This window comes from Equus przewalskii, chromosome 29 (genome assembly GCF_037783145.1).
Source record: "Equus przewalskii isolate Varuska chromosome 29, EquPr2, whole genome shotgun sequence".
Lineage (NCBI taxonomy): Eukaryota > Metazoa > Chordata > Mammalia > Perissodactyla > Equidae > Equus > Equus przewalskii.
Window position 1 is genome coordinate 40,061,853 of NC_091859.1, and position 16,453 is coordinate 40,078,305.

The window sequence follows — 16,453 nt, forward strand, 5'->3', positions numbered from 1 at the left end:
GCTCAGCACTTGACAGGTCGGCACCACCTAATCCCCACACCGACCTGCCGGCTAGGCACTATCATCATTCCCATTTATCAGACAAGGAAACTGAGGCCTAGAGAGGTGGGTTATATGATTTTTCTCAGGTATGTAAAGGGATTCTGAAACTATCCGACAGTCCAGATGGGACTGTCACCGGTCCCGTGGAACTGGTGACATGGACACGATGGAACAGGGACACAGCCTTCTCCCTGCATATCACCAGACACAGTAATGATCCTTTGTGGCAGTTCGTAGCTCAGGCTGTGTTCCCCCCATGCTGAGCCCCGAGGACAGTCTGTCCCTCACATGCAGGCAGCACATTCCCAAGGCACTCATGGAAACAGATTCCAAGCTTGAGGCCCCCCCATTCTGGAGACACTCGGAATGAACGAGGTGCCCGCCACAACTTGCACAGACTCCCACCCACCAGAGCCAACAGTCGCCATCTTGGTGCCTCGTGCCACTGACGTAAAAAACTCAACTATTTACTTAAAACTTGAGGCCAGTGAAAGAGGCACAAACCCAGATAGAGGTATTTCCCATTTTCATCTTTTTCTGCCAGGGGACTGCCTTCTTTCTCCAGCTCCTTCCTGTATCTTTTAATATTCTTCACCATCAGATCCTTCCGTGTCAGTTCGTAGTGGTTCGGAAAATGGTTGACTATTTGATCGTCGGAGAGCCGATAGCCCGTTTCGACACTAAAAACATTTCGGATGGTTTGCACACTCATCCTGAAAGAAAAGGATGAGCAAGAGGACAGCTCAGAGTATGTCCACGTGGTGGCAGCGCTCGTCAAAGCCCAGGGGACTCTCGACCCGGAAGCGCGCTCCCTCAGAGCTGACCTGTTCCCCCAGCTCCTGGTGCAGGATGGTGTCCCGTGACCGGCTGTGACCTGAACCCTCTGAGACACAGGCGGTTTTGATTCTGTACCCTGAACAGTTTCACTCTCTGGCACAGTAAATGCTCAATGTTTATTCATCAGTGACACCACTGATTGTTGATAACAAACTAATGAAAGACAGCCTCCTTCAGACTCTGAAGTCAGGAAACTCATTTACACAGTATTTGCACCCAAAGTCAGGAAGGACAAAGACCCCTTAAAACCAAAATCACAAGGTCATTCCCGGGCCCTGAGTCCACAGCTCACATTCCTAGAGAGACCTGTGACAGGCCAGCTGAACTGGCTGCACCCCATGGAAAGGGGGAGTTGTAAGAGAAATGCTCCAATCCTCTAAGGAGGCCAGTCTCCCTGCCACACCTATCCCTCCTCGCCAGTTCCAGAGGCGGGGAAGGAGCAGGAAGGACGGAAGGCTGGCATCAGCAAAGGAGCCAGAGTCACAAAACAAGGCGGGTCGTCATGTGGCCTCTCACTCCCCAGTCCCCACCCCGCCCCACCCCCATCCCACCCCACCGACCACAGGGCTTCTTTTCACTCCATGGTCATGAGAAGACAGGGATTATTATTAATTTTTTTTACTATTTTGGAAAAGCTCAACCACATGCAAAAGTAGAGAGAAAAGTGTACCAGAACCCCATTACCCCACTTCAACAGCTGTCACCACGCAGCCAGGCTTGTCGTGTCTGTACCCCACCTGCTCCCCACAGCACTGGCTTACCCTCAAGCAATTCCCAGACAGTGCGTCATCTCTTCCAAAAAATCCCTGTAAGGATCTCTAACAGTTAAGGCTTCCTTTTTTTAATTGTTATTATTATTTTTCCCTGCTTTTTCTCCCCAAATCCCCCCAGTACATAGTTGTATATTCTAGTTGTAGGTCCTTCTAGTTGTGGCATGTGGGACGCCGCCTCAGCGCGGCCTGACGAGTGGTGCCATGTCCACACTCAGGATCCGAACCAGTGAAACCCCAGGCCACCGCAGCAGAGCGTGAGAACTCAACCACTCGGCCGCGGGGCCGGCCCCTGGGCTTCCTTTTTATATTGTACGATATCCTCTTTCATACTGTTACCACAACTGAAAAAAAGTAGCAGTAACTCCTGAAATCATCAAATGCTAGTCAGAGTTCAGATTTCCCTAATAAATATTTTTTACAGCTGGTGCAAATAAAGGCCGGAACTCCCGATTAATTGTTCTCCCTCACATCTCTTCTAATCTACACATTCTCCCGCTCTTCTTTTTTTTTTTAAGCTTTTTTTTGCTGAAGACCTTGGGTCATCTGTCCTGTAGGTTCTCCCGGGCTCTGGGCTCCCCCGACTTCCTGTAACCTGTGAGGCAGGCCCAGAGGCGGCAGGAGCTGCAGGTCAATTTCTGGGCAGGGCTGCGTCCTGGGCGGCGTGTACTGACACCAGCAGGCACCTGCAGCTGGTCAGTCATAGATGAGAAATATGATGCGACCCACAACCGAGAGCCACATAGGTAACTCTGAATTTCCCAGCAGCCACATTAAATCAAAACAAAAAAAGTTAAAATAGGTGAAAATAATTTTAATAGCGCTTATTTAATCCAATATGTCCAAAATATTATCATTTCAACATATAATCAATATGGAAGTTAGTAATGTGTAACTTTACACTTGCTTCTTCATGCTAAGTCCTCAAAACGTGGCGTGCATTTCACTGGACGGCACAGCCCCGCGGGAGCGGCACAGCGAAGCACGCAGGAGCCCGTGGCCAGCGGCTCCCACACCTGACAGACCTAGACCCTTATTTCGTTAGGGGTTGCAAAATGGTGATATTCTTTTTCATTCCTCCTTCATTTATGAGCGGGAATATTTCTACAAGGAGAAATTTCCCTTCATCAACAATTTAGATAACCCGAAAAATAGTTTATACAGGAAAGACTGAATAAAATGCTAGATTCTTTCATTTACTTACCAGTTTATCATTGAAATAAGGAGCTGATCCCTACCATTCTCAGATGTGTGACACGTTGTGTTCTGGGACCTATTACCACAAAATAATTACCCCACTTAAGACAACCATTTTATTCTATCTCATGGTTTTGTGGGTCAAGAATTTGGGAAGGGCTCGGCTGAGCGTTCTTCTGCTCCAAGTGGCGTGACTGAGGTCACTGGGTGGCATTCAGCTGGCAGATGGGCTGGTCTGGAGGGTCCAAAAAGGCTTCATTCCCCTCTGGCACCCTGGTGGGCATGGCCGGAAGGCTGGGGGCAGCTGCCCCTCCCTGCACAGGCCTACACACAGCAAACAGTCCCGGGAGAGTCCGGCTGCTCACACAGCGGCTCGTGGCTCCTGGAGACGGTTCCCACAGAGGAGATGGAAGCTGCTAGTTTCTTAAGGCCTGGGCCACACACGTATCAGTTTCACCATATTCCACAGGTCAAAGCAGTCACAGAGGCACCCAAATTCAAGGGGAGGGGACAAAGACTCCATTTCTACAGGGGAGTAGTGTTTAAAACTTTGTGGCCATTTTAACGTGCCACAAATTGTGAGTGGGTTTTGTTTTGTTTTGTTGCATTTTTATGAACTCACAGATTCAGACATATTTGATGAGTTTCAATCTGTTACAAGTATTCCCACGGAAGCTCAAACTGTCCCCGTCTGGGGCAGAAGGAGCCCTCCAAGTCGTCTCCTGAGTCGTATTAAGGTGACTCCAGCAGTCCTCGACAACGTCCCTGCTCTCAAGTGTGACAAGGTGTTCCAAGCTCACCTTGTGCGTGTATTTCTTCCTGAGGCCTGGCACCGTCATTTCTCCAAGAAACAAGGGACCCTTCCAATGAATAAACATCCACCTACTGGGCAGACTGACTCTAAAATGGTCCCAATTCCCCACCCTTCTTGTTTCCATCCCACGTCATTTTGTAGCCACTCCCACCAGGAGGTGAAATCTATTTCTCCTTGAATTGGGGCGCACCTGATGCCTTGCTTGGGCCAAAAAGAATGCGGCAGACGTGATGTGGGCCACTTCTGAGACTGGCCCCGAAAGGCCTTGGGAGCTGCCACCCTCCCCCTTGGACCCTGCCACCCCCAGAGAACAAGCCCAGGCTCCTCGGCGGGAGGGACGGGAGGGATCTGTGGGCAGAAGCCCCTGCCGTCCTAGCCGAGGGCCTCCTAGACCAGCGGGGCCCAGCTGACCCGCCAGCTGACAGCAGATGCCTGCACGAGCCCAGGTAGTGTCAGCTAAGTCTTGTTAGGCCAAAAGAACCACCCAGCCAAACCCACGAAACCACTCATAAAAAACGCCGTTTGACGCCCCTAAGTTTTGTAGTGTTCAAAACTCACCATCAATTTGGCAACAGACAACGAAGCCACCCGCTCTAGCACAGCCATTGTTCTCGCGTTTCTCGTTGCTTCTCCTTCCTGCCCAGATGCAGGCTGTTTTCGCACAGAATTTTTGCACAGAACACAAATTCAATTTCATAACATGCTTTTTCTCATATTTACTGTCATACAATTTTCTGAACTGCTGTATATTCATTGCAATTATTTTAATGGCTCCATCAGTTACGTATTTACTCTCCCAAAATGGTGAACATTTAGTTGTTTCTAATATCTTACCCTAACCTATTTCTTAAGAACTGACAGTAACGTTTAGTGCTTAAAACAGGAGCTCTTGGGGCTGGCCCCGTGGCCAAGTTCGCGCGCTCGGCTGCAGGCGGCCCAGTGTTTCGTTGGTTCGAATCCTGGGCACGGACATGGCACTGCTCATCAAACCACGCTGAGGCAAGGTCCCACATGCCACAACTAGAAAGGACCCACAACGAAGAATATACAACTATGTACCGGGGGGCTTTGGGGAGAAAAAGGAAAAAAAAATAAAATCTTTAAAAAAAAAAAAACAGGAGCTCTTAAGATATCAACTATCCAAAGTTATTATACTGCTTAGCTCTTTTCTTCCCTCTCTCATTGTCTCTCTTTTGTTAAGAATAGCTCCAGGGGCCAGCCCAGTGGTGTAGTGGTTAAGTTCATGCTCCACTCGGTGGCCCGGGGTTCGCCAGTTCGGATCCTGGGTGAGGACCTACATACCACTCATCAAGCCATGCTGTGGCAGGCACCCCACATACAAAATAGAGACAGACTGCTACAGATGTTAGCTTAGGGCCAATCTTCCTCACCAAAAAAAAAAAGAGAGCGGCAGAAAGAACAGCTCCAAAATGCTTCTTATTTGGCATGAAGAAGAGAGCACTCCACTCCTTCGCTGACCACTGATCACCTACTCAGAGAAGCCAACAGAACTGAGCATCTGCTGAGCCCGTGGCACAGAGCTGGGGATGCAAAGTGATAAGTACAAAACATTGTCTTTTTTCTTTTGAGGAAGATTAGCCCTGAGCTAACATCTGCCGCCAATCCTCCTCTTTTTTGCTGAGGAGGACTGGCCCTGAGCTAACATCTATGCCCATCTTCCTCCATTTTATATGTGGGATGCCTGCCACAGCATGGCCTGCCAAGCGGTGCCATGTCCGCACCCGGGATCCGAACCCACGAACCCCAGGCCGCCAAAGTGGAACGTGCACACTTAACTGCTGCGCCACCGCGCCAGCTCCCAAAACACTGCTTATCCAGCCTTTTCTTGCAGAGCTCTTATGAAACAGGGATCTGGATAAATTATTTCATTTGACCTCTGAGGTGTAAGAACATAAACTCAACGCCAAACCATATACCGGTGCTGGATTTCTCCATAAACGCTCTCCCCAGCGGCATTCCTGCTCCTGGCGAGAAATCAGTTGTGGTTCAAGCGTAGGGAACTCTAACTGCCGCTGGGAGCAAAGCAAGGGGCTCCCTCCTCTCCTGCTGGAGACGGAAGCTAGGTGCTGTCCACGCTATGCTGGGCTGCGTTGGGCGCTGGGGCTGCTGAGACAAGCCAGGCACGGTCCTCACTCACAAGGGCTCACAGGAGCACGTAAGGAGGGACAGGCGGGGAAGTCACTAATCGTGGCACCCAGCACGTGCTGCGTGGCACCCCAATAAAGCAGTCCGGGAGCCTGCGAGAGCCACAGGCGGCTTCCGGGTCAGGCAGCACGCGTGCTGGTGCACAACGGGCGGCAACGGCACACGCTCATCACTGAGTGCCCACCCCATGCCGGGCACTGCTCCAAGCCCCATGCTACACTGACTCACTCAGACCTCTGACAAGCGTATTTGCAAACAGAGCTCAAGTCCTCTGCTAACGGCCACCCAGACGGCGGTGGAGGAGCTCGGGGGTGCCACCCAGCATGACTCTTGCTCCAGGGCCTGGACACCCAGCCCCTGGATGCCCTGCGTCTCCCCAGGATGGGCTGGGAGGGGGCAGAAAGCACAGCACGTACGGAGGTGCAGAAGCAATAAGGTCTCAGCAGGTCAACGGGGGAGAGTGTGCAGCCTGCTGCTTGGGGGGAGTGGGCTGGACAGAGGCCGGGACATCTCTCAGGGCAGCAGCAGGGAGAGTGAGTCTTAGGCAGCGGGGGAGATGTGCAGGGTGAAAAAGCCCCCAGAGACCCTGATGTGCTCCCACACCAGACGCCCCACCCCAAAGATTCACTGCAACGCTCTGGGCCCAGGAGCTGCAGAGGGTCTGGGATGGCAGAGGCAGCGAGCAGATTTACGTCTTGACAGGTAACCCTGCCGGAAGGCGGAGGCTGCCCTGAGGCAGGGACCCCTTCAGATGCTATGACTGTCACCCCGAGGGAGGGAGCAGACCAGGCCTGGACCCAGGACCTCATCCGGATGAAGTGGGGGAGGCGGGGCGGGGAGAGGAGTCTAAGACTCCCAGGTTCTTGGCCGGGTGGAGCCAATGCCAGAACACCGCTTCTCTTTTCCTCGTCTAACTCACTTTCCAGTTGTTTTCTATTTAGTCTAATGAGCACCCTCGGCATACCAGAGGGAAGCGAAAGGAGGCACAGAGCCCTCTGCACAGTGCGCTTCCCAGCACGGAACTGACTGTGACGAACGTGACTGGGGGGAGGGGTGGGCTCTGGTTCCCCCCAAATTCCCACAGTGCTATGCCCCCTCGGCTGTGCGGAAACATGCCCGGACTTCTCCCCAAGGCTGACAAACAGCAGCGCCGGAACACTCCACAAGGATGCGAACCGAGGGCTGGCTCGGCTTGTGCTCACAAAGTGCCCTGGGATGAAAAACGTGTCACGGGAGGCACACGACGGCCTGGAGACCCCGACCTACCTCGGGGCACGCAGGCCTGCACAGGTGCAGTCTGCACTCTGGTGCTAGAAATAACACCACCCACGAACAGGCTTCAGGGAAACAATTGAATGTGGCTCTTTGTACTCACCAGTAAAAATTCCAGTCCTCGTTTTCTGTCACTTGGACCCATCCTCTCTTCTCAAAGTTATTTATCAGCACCGACTTCTCGATGTCAGTGACCCATTTCACTTTTCCTGCCATAATCCTGGAAGAGATCAGCTTAGCAGAGCTCTGAAACTTCCACAACCAACTCCCCCCATCCCAAAGGAATCCTCCAGACGTGCGAGCTTCCACCCTCACCCCAGCTCCACACACTCCCCGCAGTGGTCTCAGCCGGGGCAGACCGCCCCCAGGGGACACTGGCAACATCCGGACGCATTTCGTTTGTCACCACCCGGGATGGGGGATGCTTCTGGCACCCAGTGTGCAGAGGCCAGGGACGCTGCTCAACACCCTACAACGTACAGGAGGGTCCCCCGGGACCAAACATCCAGTGCAAAATGTCAGTTGTGCCAAGACTGAGAAATCCTGGTGGAGTGGGACAGAAAGGCAGCAATGAAATAAGCCCCAGGTTCTGTTTAATCGCAACTGTGACAGGAGCCACAGCAGGGAGGCACCTGGAGCTCCAAGGGCCGGGGGCAGCTGGCTCTGAGGGGGGACTCTGGAGCTGACTTCCGCTGGGTGGGCAGGCATACCTGTCCCCACGTGGGCCCCTCCCCCAGGAACGCCTACCTCCCTGCCTTCTCCCCACGTCGCTGCACTCTCTGTCAGTGTGGGTGATTTTTAAGCGTTTATCTGACCACCTCACTCCCCTGTTTAATGACCTCCGTGGCTCCCCAGTGCACCTGAAATACGCAGACCCCTGGCCCTCACCTGCTTCTCCAGGTACATCTTAATGCCGCCTTCTCCTTCACCTGCTCTGTTCTTGCCACACTGGCCTTTTCTGCTCTCTTCCACCTCAGGGCCTTGGCATATGCTGGGTCTCGGCCTGCCGCTCTCCCCCTCCCTCGCTGCCTGGCTAAGTTACTGCCCATTCATCTATCTGCCAGCGAAGGAATGTCCCTTCCTCCACAAAACCCCGACTCCCCAGACCGGGCGTGCAGCTCCTCGGCACCCCTGCAGCCCTGCCCCTGCTTCAGGGTGGAGCTGGCTTCCTTCCTCACTGCCTCGTGCCCCTCGCCTAGCACGGTGTCTGGCCTGCAACATGCTCAATGCAGGCAGACTGGCTGCAGTCCCAGGCCTGTCAGAACCACGTGTGATGTCGAGCAAGTTACCTGACCTCTCTGGACCTTAGTTTCCTGCTATGAAAAGTCTGGTTTCCAAACGGCTCGGGCGGGTAGCGTGGGATCCCAGGCCCCCAGCCCAGCTCCAGCCAGAGCAGCTTACATATGGTAGCATCAGTATGCAATTTCATCTGAAGGCTCCCGCGCCAACCAGCTTGGAAGCCAGGGGACCTGAGGGCCATTTGCAGATGGAGGCGCCTCCTCTGTGGATGGGCATAGCTTCCCTTTTGGGGCAGCTTGATAGGTCAGAAAAGGCGTGGGATGTGGGGATGACCCATGCACACCCTCCTCAGGAGAGGGAAAGAGAGGCACTCCAGGGACAACATCCACCAGGTGGAGCCCAGGGTGCTTCCACACAATGTCAGCCCGCCCCTTCCTCACCCCAAAACCCCCAGCAAGGCTGGCAGTGTCAAAGAGGTGGGACTGTGGTAGTACAGGTCCACGGCTGGGGTTTGAGGCCCAGCTCCACCACTCACAGCTGTGTGACTCTGGGCAAGGTACTTAACCTCTCTGAACTTTCGTTTCCTCATTTGCAAAATGGGGATAACAACAGTATCTACCCACCTCGTGGGGTTATGGTGAGGATTAAGTGAGTGAACACACAGACAGCACTGGGAGCTGCGCCTGGCACAGAAAGCACTCAAGCAACACCTGATATCATCATCATCTTCCCCATTTTACGGATGAGGAAGCTGAGGCTCAAAGGCCAGGGGCCTGTGTAAGAACCAGACCGAAGGGAGTCATGGTGCCTTGATTCAAGCCTAGGGTGACCCCACCCTAGAGTCCACCTCTCCCCACACAGCCCACGGCTTCCCTCCGTGAGCCCGGCCTTCATCAGGACGAGGACAACACCCACAGGGGCGAGGTGAGGGACAAAGGGACTGCTCTCTGCGAACTATGAGGTGCCATGTGACAACCAGATAAGGTGAACTGATCGGTCAGGATCGGCGTGGAGCCAGCACCCCCATGGGAATGAGGGCAGAAGCCCCGCAGGAGCTGGACTCCAACGTGTGGGGACCACGTGCCCCCGCAGGGCAGCGAATCCACGGGCCTCACTGGTGTGCACACGTCACGGCTGACCACCGAGGGGTCCCCTTCCTCTCCGACTTCAGCCTGCAGGGCCCGCGTACCTGCTGAACCCTGCTCGTGTTCTGCCCTTAGAGGCCACCGCAGACTCGGCGTTCGGGTGAGAACCGCGCCCCAGCCTGGCCTCGCCTGCACCACCCACACGCTGCGCTTCAAACACATCTCACCGGGCGGCCTCACGCAGCCGCTGACCAGCCTGGGGACGACGGCAGAGCCAAGGGCAACAACGTAAACCAGCAAGGGCGGGGCCTCCGCCTGTACCGCGCTGTAACGATCACAAACACTTCCAGGGCTGCGCCCCAACCCAATGGGGCAGACGGGGCCAATATCTCAGCCCCCTTTAGGAGCAGGAAACGGGGCCTCCGAGGGGTGAGCTCCTCTCCCTGGCCCCCCACGCCCTCTCAGCGTGTGTCCAGATGGTCACGGAGGAGGCCCCCAGCTGGACCTACCATAGGCACTTATGGAGCCCGCGCGACGTCCAACTTCTCTTCAGTTTCCCTCACTCCTGCCGTGGGTCCTTCCCTAAAAGAAAATTAATACAAGATGAAATGTGCGCAGCACAAGACCAAGAGACACTCAGCTTCAGGAACACGGCAAATCAGGACCAGCCAGAGGATTCGGGGGGAGGGGCCCTCAGTTTACCCAGAAGATGCCCGTGGGTTCTCCTCTGGCTGCAAGAAACACTTCTGAATTCTTTTACTTATTAACTCCTGCCAACCTTTTCGAGCTGCCATGCCACCCCTTGGCCTCAGTCACCCGCTGCTTTGGTGGGACTCGATGACTTCCTTGCTGTTCTGGACACACACAACCCTCTCCCACCTGCCAGCCTGTACCCATGCCGTTCCCTCCCATGAAAGGCCTTTCTCGACGCTTCTTATCCAACTCCACCAACCACATGAGCAAGGCACAGTTCACAGGCCACTTCCCCAGGGAGCCATTCTCATCCACTGGCTGGAATTCACGTTTCCCCCCAGGAACCCTCTGGCTGCCTCCCCCAGTCATAGGGCGCTCAGAACTCCCCACCTGGCATGTTAGTCCTTTGGGTGCATCCCTCCTACAGACGCAGGAGGGTGGGGCTCTCCCAGTCGCCCGTTTCCCTCTCCTCCCACTGATTCTAGATTTAAGTGCGAGCATTTGCAGCAAACCCCCTAGTCCATGTACCCACCCTACGAGCTCCAGCACCGAGCCCACGGGTACACGAGAGGCAAGCCATGACCACGTATTGCGCGAGTGCATGCGTGGGCAAGAGCAGAAATCCTCGAGGGCAGTCCTCTGAACCTGACTCTTCACTTGCAACTGTCCCTTGCTTGGAAATGTTATGGGTTGAACTGTGTCCCCCAAAAAGATACATTGAAGTCCCATCCCTGGTCCCTGTAAATGTGACCTTATTCGGAAGTGGGCTCTTCATGGTTAAGATGAGGTCATTCAGGTGGACCCTAATCCAATGACAGGTGTCCTGATAAGAAGGAAACAGAGAGAGAGACACACACATGCAGAAAACACCATGTGAAGACACAGGGACACACAGTCACAGAGGGAAGGTGGCCATGTGAAGATGGAGGCAGAGACAGAAGTGATGCTGCCACAAACCAAGAAATGCCTGGGGCCGGGAGGCAAGCGCTCCTCCCCTGGATTCTCCAGAGGGAGCGCGGCCCACGAGCACCTCGACTTCAGACTCTGGCCTCACTGCGCCACCAGCTGTGGCACTTGTTACTGCAGCCCTAGGAAACCACGAGATGTAACCATCCTAAACTCCACGGAAAAAGAAGACTGAGAAATGTATGCCTACAAAGAGTTTTAAATATATATGTGGGAGACAGAGCACAGTAAAGTGATGAGCAAGAGGACAAGATAGTCATCTGTGGTTTAAAAAAAAAAAGAAAGGAAGACATGAACTAAGGCCACCTCTCCTTTCAAGAGACATGGGACCTCTTTTCAGAAATGTGCCAAAACGACCCCCAAGCACCAATGATGAGGCAGCCCCGGGAAGAGCCAGCGGAGGGCCAGCGGCTCGCTCCACAGCTGGCCCTCGGAGGACCCGCTTCATTTCCAGTGCCGACATGCCTGAGCCTCGAATACTGGCGAGTTCTCTCGGGGCCCCCACCTCCTGTCACACAAATGGGGGTGAGGGCAGCACTCCTCTGCAGGCTCGCTGGGACTGCGGCGAGGTTGTCTGGGGGACGCACAGCAGGTCCCCCAAACAGGTGACGGACATGAAACAAGTACATCGGGCAGAAAGAGCTGAAGCTTTTCCCGACTCAGCAGCGCACCCTCCTCCACTCCAGCCCCTCTTACAGGCAGCCCGCCAGGCTGCTGGCCGGGGCTGGAGAGCAACCTGCCCTCACAGAGGAAGTTATCACACATTTATATTTTCATCAAAACAACAGCCACCACTTAGTAAGCACTGGGACGTGTCAGGCACGGGGTCAGGCAGTTCGCGTACATCCTCCTCTAAGATGTATGTTTCTGTGGCTCACGTGATGCCGTGGGGCAGGCAGTCGCCCCATCTGTCGATGGGGAAAGTGGGGCTTGGACACTAAGAGGCTATGACCTGTTGACAACCTACACCGCCTCCCTCCCACACAACGTGTCAACCGTCAGTGTATACGTGTCTCCCGCCTCAGACGCCAACCTCCCGCAGGGCAGGGGGTGGGCTGACTCGTCTGTCCCCCAGCACCTAGCTGGGGCCAGCGCAGGAAGGGGGCTCAGAAATCGTCTGCAGAACAGACACATGAACCAGCTGGGCCATCCCCACAGTACAGAAGCCCGAGCTGACTCCTTCCCAGCCCTGAGAAATACTAAGTCCTCTTCCTTAGAGAAGTAAATAAACAGATACCTGATGCCAGATTGTTTTCCCGTCACCTCCTCCTAAAACAGAAAAAAAAAAAAAAAAAGGAAGGTTAACAGTAGTATGTAATGAACTTGAAATGTCACATCCCTACTGGTTCGCATGAACTGATGCATCTGAATTTTAAGCCACTCGGTCAGCTACTCTCAAAGCTAAGCATCGGGAAAACAGACTGACGTGCTGATCTTTATGCTGCTCACAGCTCGAAATCGCAGTGGGCTGTCACCACCCGAGGTATGTCAGCCGCAGAAAGCCATCCTGAAACCAGACAGTTGCAGAACACAATGTGGGTCCCATTCCTGGGGCAAGTGGGCAGGATCTTCACAAGCTCGAGCACAAGCTCCCACAGGGGCAGCCCTGGGCGTCTGGGCCATCTGTGGTCTAGCTTCTATCTGTCTACTCAGCATTGACAGCCACTCTGTGCCAGGCCCACGACAGGAGACACAGAGCTGCCCGGGACGAGGTGCTCCGGGACAGTCCTGATCCAGGCGAGGCAAGAGATACACTCAACAAGCTGTAAGGCCAGCGGCAAAGTGCTTTCACAACCCTACAAAGTTCAACTGTGGCCCTGAGGAGCAAGTGACTATCAATTCAGTGCAGCACCAAATTGTGTCAGCTCTACACCAGAAGACTCCAGATCCACGCCTGCAATCCTGGACAACCGCAGGAGGACCAGACTGGTTTCCTTAGTGCCATCCTTACCCCCCTGCAACCCATTCTCCACCCAGAAGGCTGAACTCTTTACACACACAAAGCAAATCACGTCCCATCATGAGAGCAGAAACACTGTTCCACTTTATCTCCCGCTGAATCCTCAGCACCCAGGTCAGTGTCCAGTGATGGCAGGCGCTCAATCAATATTTGATGAATTAACAAAAATAAAGAAGTGAATTCCTTGCAAACTAGTGCAGCCACTATAGAAAACAGTATGGAGATTCCTCAAAAGATTAAAAATAGAACTACCATATGACCCAGCTATCCCGCTACTGGGCACCTATCCAAAGAGCTTGAAGTCAGCAATTCCAAAAGTCCTGTACACCCCAATGTTCATTGCAGCATTTTTTACAATAGCCAAGACATGGAAGCAACCTAAGCGCCCATCAACAGACGATTGGATAAAGATGTGGTATATATACACAATGGAATACTACTCAGCCGTAAAAAAGAACAAAATTGTCCAATTTGCAACAACATGGTTGGACCTTGAGGGTATTATGTTAAGTGAAATAAGCCAGATCGAGAAGGACAATCTCTGTATGACTCCATTCATATGAGGAATTTAAACTTGTAGACAAAGAGAACAGATTAGTGGCTACCAGGGGAAAGGTGGGGTGGGGGGTGGACAGAAAGCGTGAAGGGGTGCACCTACAACACGACTGACAGACAATAATGTACAAGTGAAATTTCACAAGATTGTAACCTAACATTAACTCAATAAAAATTAAAATAAATAAATTTAAAAAATAAAGAAGTGAATTCCTTCCAAACACAATCAAACAAGTGCTGTTTGTGCCCAGCAGTGAATCAGGCACGGCCCAGAGGCCTTGCACTTCGTGGAGTCACAACCACTCTCAGACGAAAGCCAGGACAACCTTTCGGGAGAAACAGCAAGCAGACTAGTCATTTCACACCTCTGGGTCCAGCCATCAGAAAACAGGAGCCCTTTCTACTCCATCCCCACTACCCCAGACACTTCCATCACTACAGTCTCAACAAAGTCCCAGCTAGGCCAAGATTCTAGGGCATCTGAACTGCTTTCCAGTTAACATTCTTTGAAAAGGAAAAAAGAGCCACCTTTAAATAAAATAATATAAACGATGACTTCACTTGGGCAGATGCATTCGTTGGCAGCTGTCTTGCCACTGTCCACCTCCCATTCCCACCAGGTGACAGCGCCATGCCCCCCGCGACCGTTTACCGGTGCTTCTAAGTCCCTGAGTGCAGAGCTGGGCCAATCTTTTTGTACTGCCAAAGCCCAGGGCTGAAATGTGCTCATTAAATGTTTCCTGAGCAAAGAACGCTTTGAAAACCCCAAACGGCTTACAACGGTAGGATACTCTCACTTTTAGAACTATCCCCTCTAACGCCCCAGTACACTATAGAGTGGAGGACCGTCTCCGCCCCGTCCCCTCTACCTGATGGGGAAAAGGGGGGGAATGCCTGGGTCCGGCGCCCCAGAGAGAGGCGAGTAAGGCGGGAAAAACATATCTCCAGTCTCCCGCCCAGAGCTCTAGCCACAGGTACACTGCGCCCTGCAAGACGCCAACACAAAAAAGCAGACTGCAAATGAATGAGAAAGCCTAGGAACAATGAAATTCTGGGATATCCAACAACAAGAAGAAGAATGCAATTACAACTATCGGGAGGCACGCGGTAAATCATAGGAACTCGGAGGAAGAAGAGAGGCACAGTGGTCAGCACCAGCCTTCCCGGAGGACGCGGATCCGGCGAGCAGCATCTAAACCAAACGGTCGCGGCCGCGTAGACATGGGCGCCCACAACCGCTCGCGCATGCGCACTCGCCCCCCACGCACGGCAGCACCCTCCGCGCAGGAAGGCGACGGCCTCGGCGGCGGGGCCTCACCTGAGGGCGCAGAGCGCCCAGGAGCGCCGAGCAGGGCGGCCCCGCGCCGCGCCCCGGCCCCGCCTCCACCCCTCTGCGGCGCCCTCAGAGGGACAACGCCCGCAGGCCGCGGCCCGGCCCGCCGCGCGCCGCGTTCGACTTCCGGGGCGGCGCCATGGCAACCAAAGACGCGGCGCCGGCGCGCGACCGCTTCCGGGGTCGGGCCTTCCCGGCCCGTGTCTACGCCCCGCGCCTGGGGAACTGCTGTTCCCCGGGCTGAGATCCTAGGAAGAGCCAGGCCGTCCACCCCCGAGCCTCGCGAACGTCCGGGCCCAGAAATGAGGTTGAGAGAGGGCACGGGGCGCGGGATCGAGCCTGACGGTGGGAGGCAGAGCGGTGTGATGATGGGGGCCCCGGGGGTGCAGTCCCCTCTCTGTGCGCTCTGCTGCTCGGATTCCGGCGCTGTAAAATTGCGACTGTTGTTTGCACCTCCGTCGTAGAGTTGTTGTGAGGGCAACGTGACATGTTGCGCTCAGCATCTAGTAGTCAATAAATAGCCTACTCCAGGGTCACCTCATTTGTGAAGTGTTCCCCCAGCGTGGGGCAGGACTAGTTCCTCAAACTATGTCATCAATTCCTGGTAGGAAGCGGCAGCGGGGCCTGGTGAGAAACTTAAAGCTGAAGCCGGACGTGGATGGAAACCTAGCTGCGAAATCACTGGCTCTGTGACTTCGGGCAGGTCACTTCTCTGAGCCTCAGTTTCCTTGTATTCCTTATAAATCGGGGATAACAGCACCTGCATTGAAGCATTGTTGGGAAGATTATTTTAAAAGAAAAAAAAAAGGCACTGGCGTGGCACATAGTAGTTCCTCAAAGACTTCTTGAATTAATGCATACTAAAAGAGCATTGTCCCAGACACCTGTCAGCCGTGAGTGCAGCAGGGGCAGCATGAAAGAGGAGAAACACAGTTCACATCCTGCTCTGATACGTTCGAGCTGTTTGGGCATAGGCGGATCCCAGCCTCTTAATTACAGTTTCTTCACGGAGAAATAGGAATAATGATCTTTGTCTCTCAGGGATGGAAGAGAGTTTAAATTCCCGGTGGACGGCACCGAGGAAGGTGTTTAACCTGTTCTACCATGTCCTTCTGCCCCTGTGCCATGTGCATGCCATTCCAAAGAGCATCGCCAGCAACCAAAATGCCAGAAGCCCGGGGTACTGATGGTGGGAGGAGACCAACATCACAAGAGCAAACAGTAGGAGAAGCCCCAGCCAATGTGAAGAATTAGCTGGGAGCTAGGTAGTCCCAGGAGAAAAAGACAAGAAAATGAGGCTAATCTGAGTTGAATTAAAAGTCTTCAGGGGCTTTCCATTGCCATCAAGATAACATCCAGACTCCTTAATGTGTTTTTAGTTTTAGTGCAGTTAAAAATCTGTTAACCTTTTTCCTCTATAGCATCTCACTTTCCTGTTGGGCATAGAAAGACCCACCTCACAAGTTGTAAAAACGTAAGACGCCAAAAATACAATCAACTAAGTTAAGTGATGCTTGAAATATA

General features: G+C 53.5%; 1 protein-coding gene across 4 annotated transcripts in view; it reads right to left on the minus strand.

Moving 5' to 3' along the window:
• Window positions 1-15,083, minus strand: part of TTLL1 (TTL family tubulin polyglutamylase complex subunit L1) — a 30,560-nt gene extending 15,477 nt beyond the window's left edge. The window contains exons 1-6 of one of the 4 annotated variants that reach the window (XM_070600383.1): window positions 14,915-15,057; window positions 12,319-12,350; window positions 9,932-10,004; window positions 7,202-7,318; window positions 4,219-4,311; window positions 547-755 (exon numbers count right to left, since the gene is read on the minus strand). In XM_070600383.1, coding sequence (XP_070456484.1) covers window positions 547-754 — 208 coding nt within the window. In that variant the 5' untranslated portion in view covers window position 755; window positions 4,219-4,311; window positions 7,202-7,318; ... (1 more) ...; window positions 12,319-12,350; window positions 14,915-15,057. Of the gene's footprint in view, window positions 1-546; window positions 756-4,218; window positions 4,312-7,201; window positions 7,319-9,931; window positions 10,005-10,866; window positions 10,934-12,318; window positions 12,351-14,684 lie in introns of those variants that run through there. The other 3 variants (XM_008540540.2, XM_070600381.1, XM_070600382.1) reach the window with 3 other exon arrangements.
• Window positions 15,084-16,453: the final 1,370 nt, after the last annotated feature.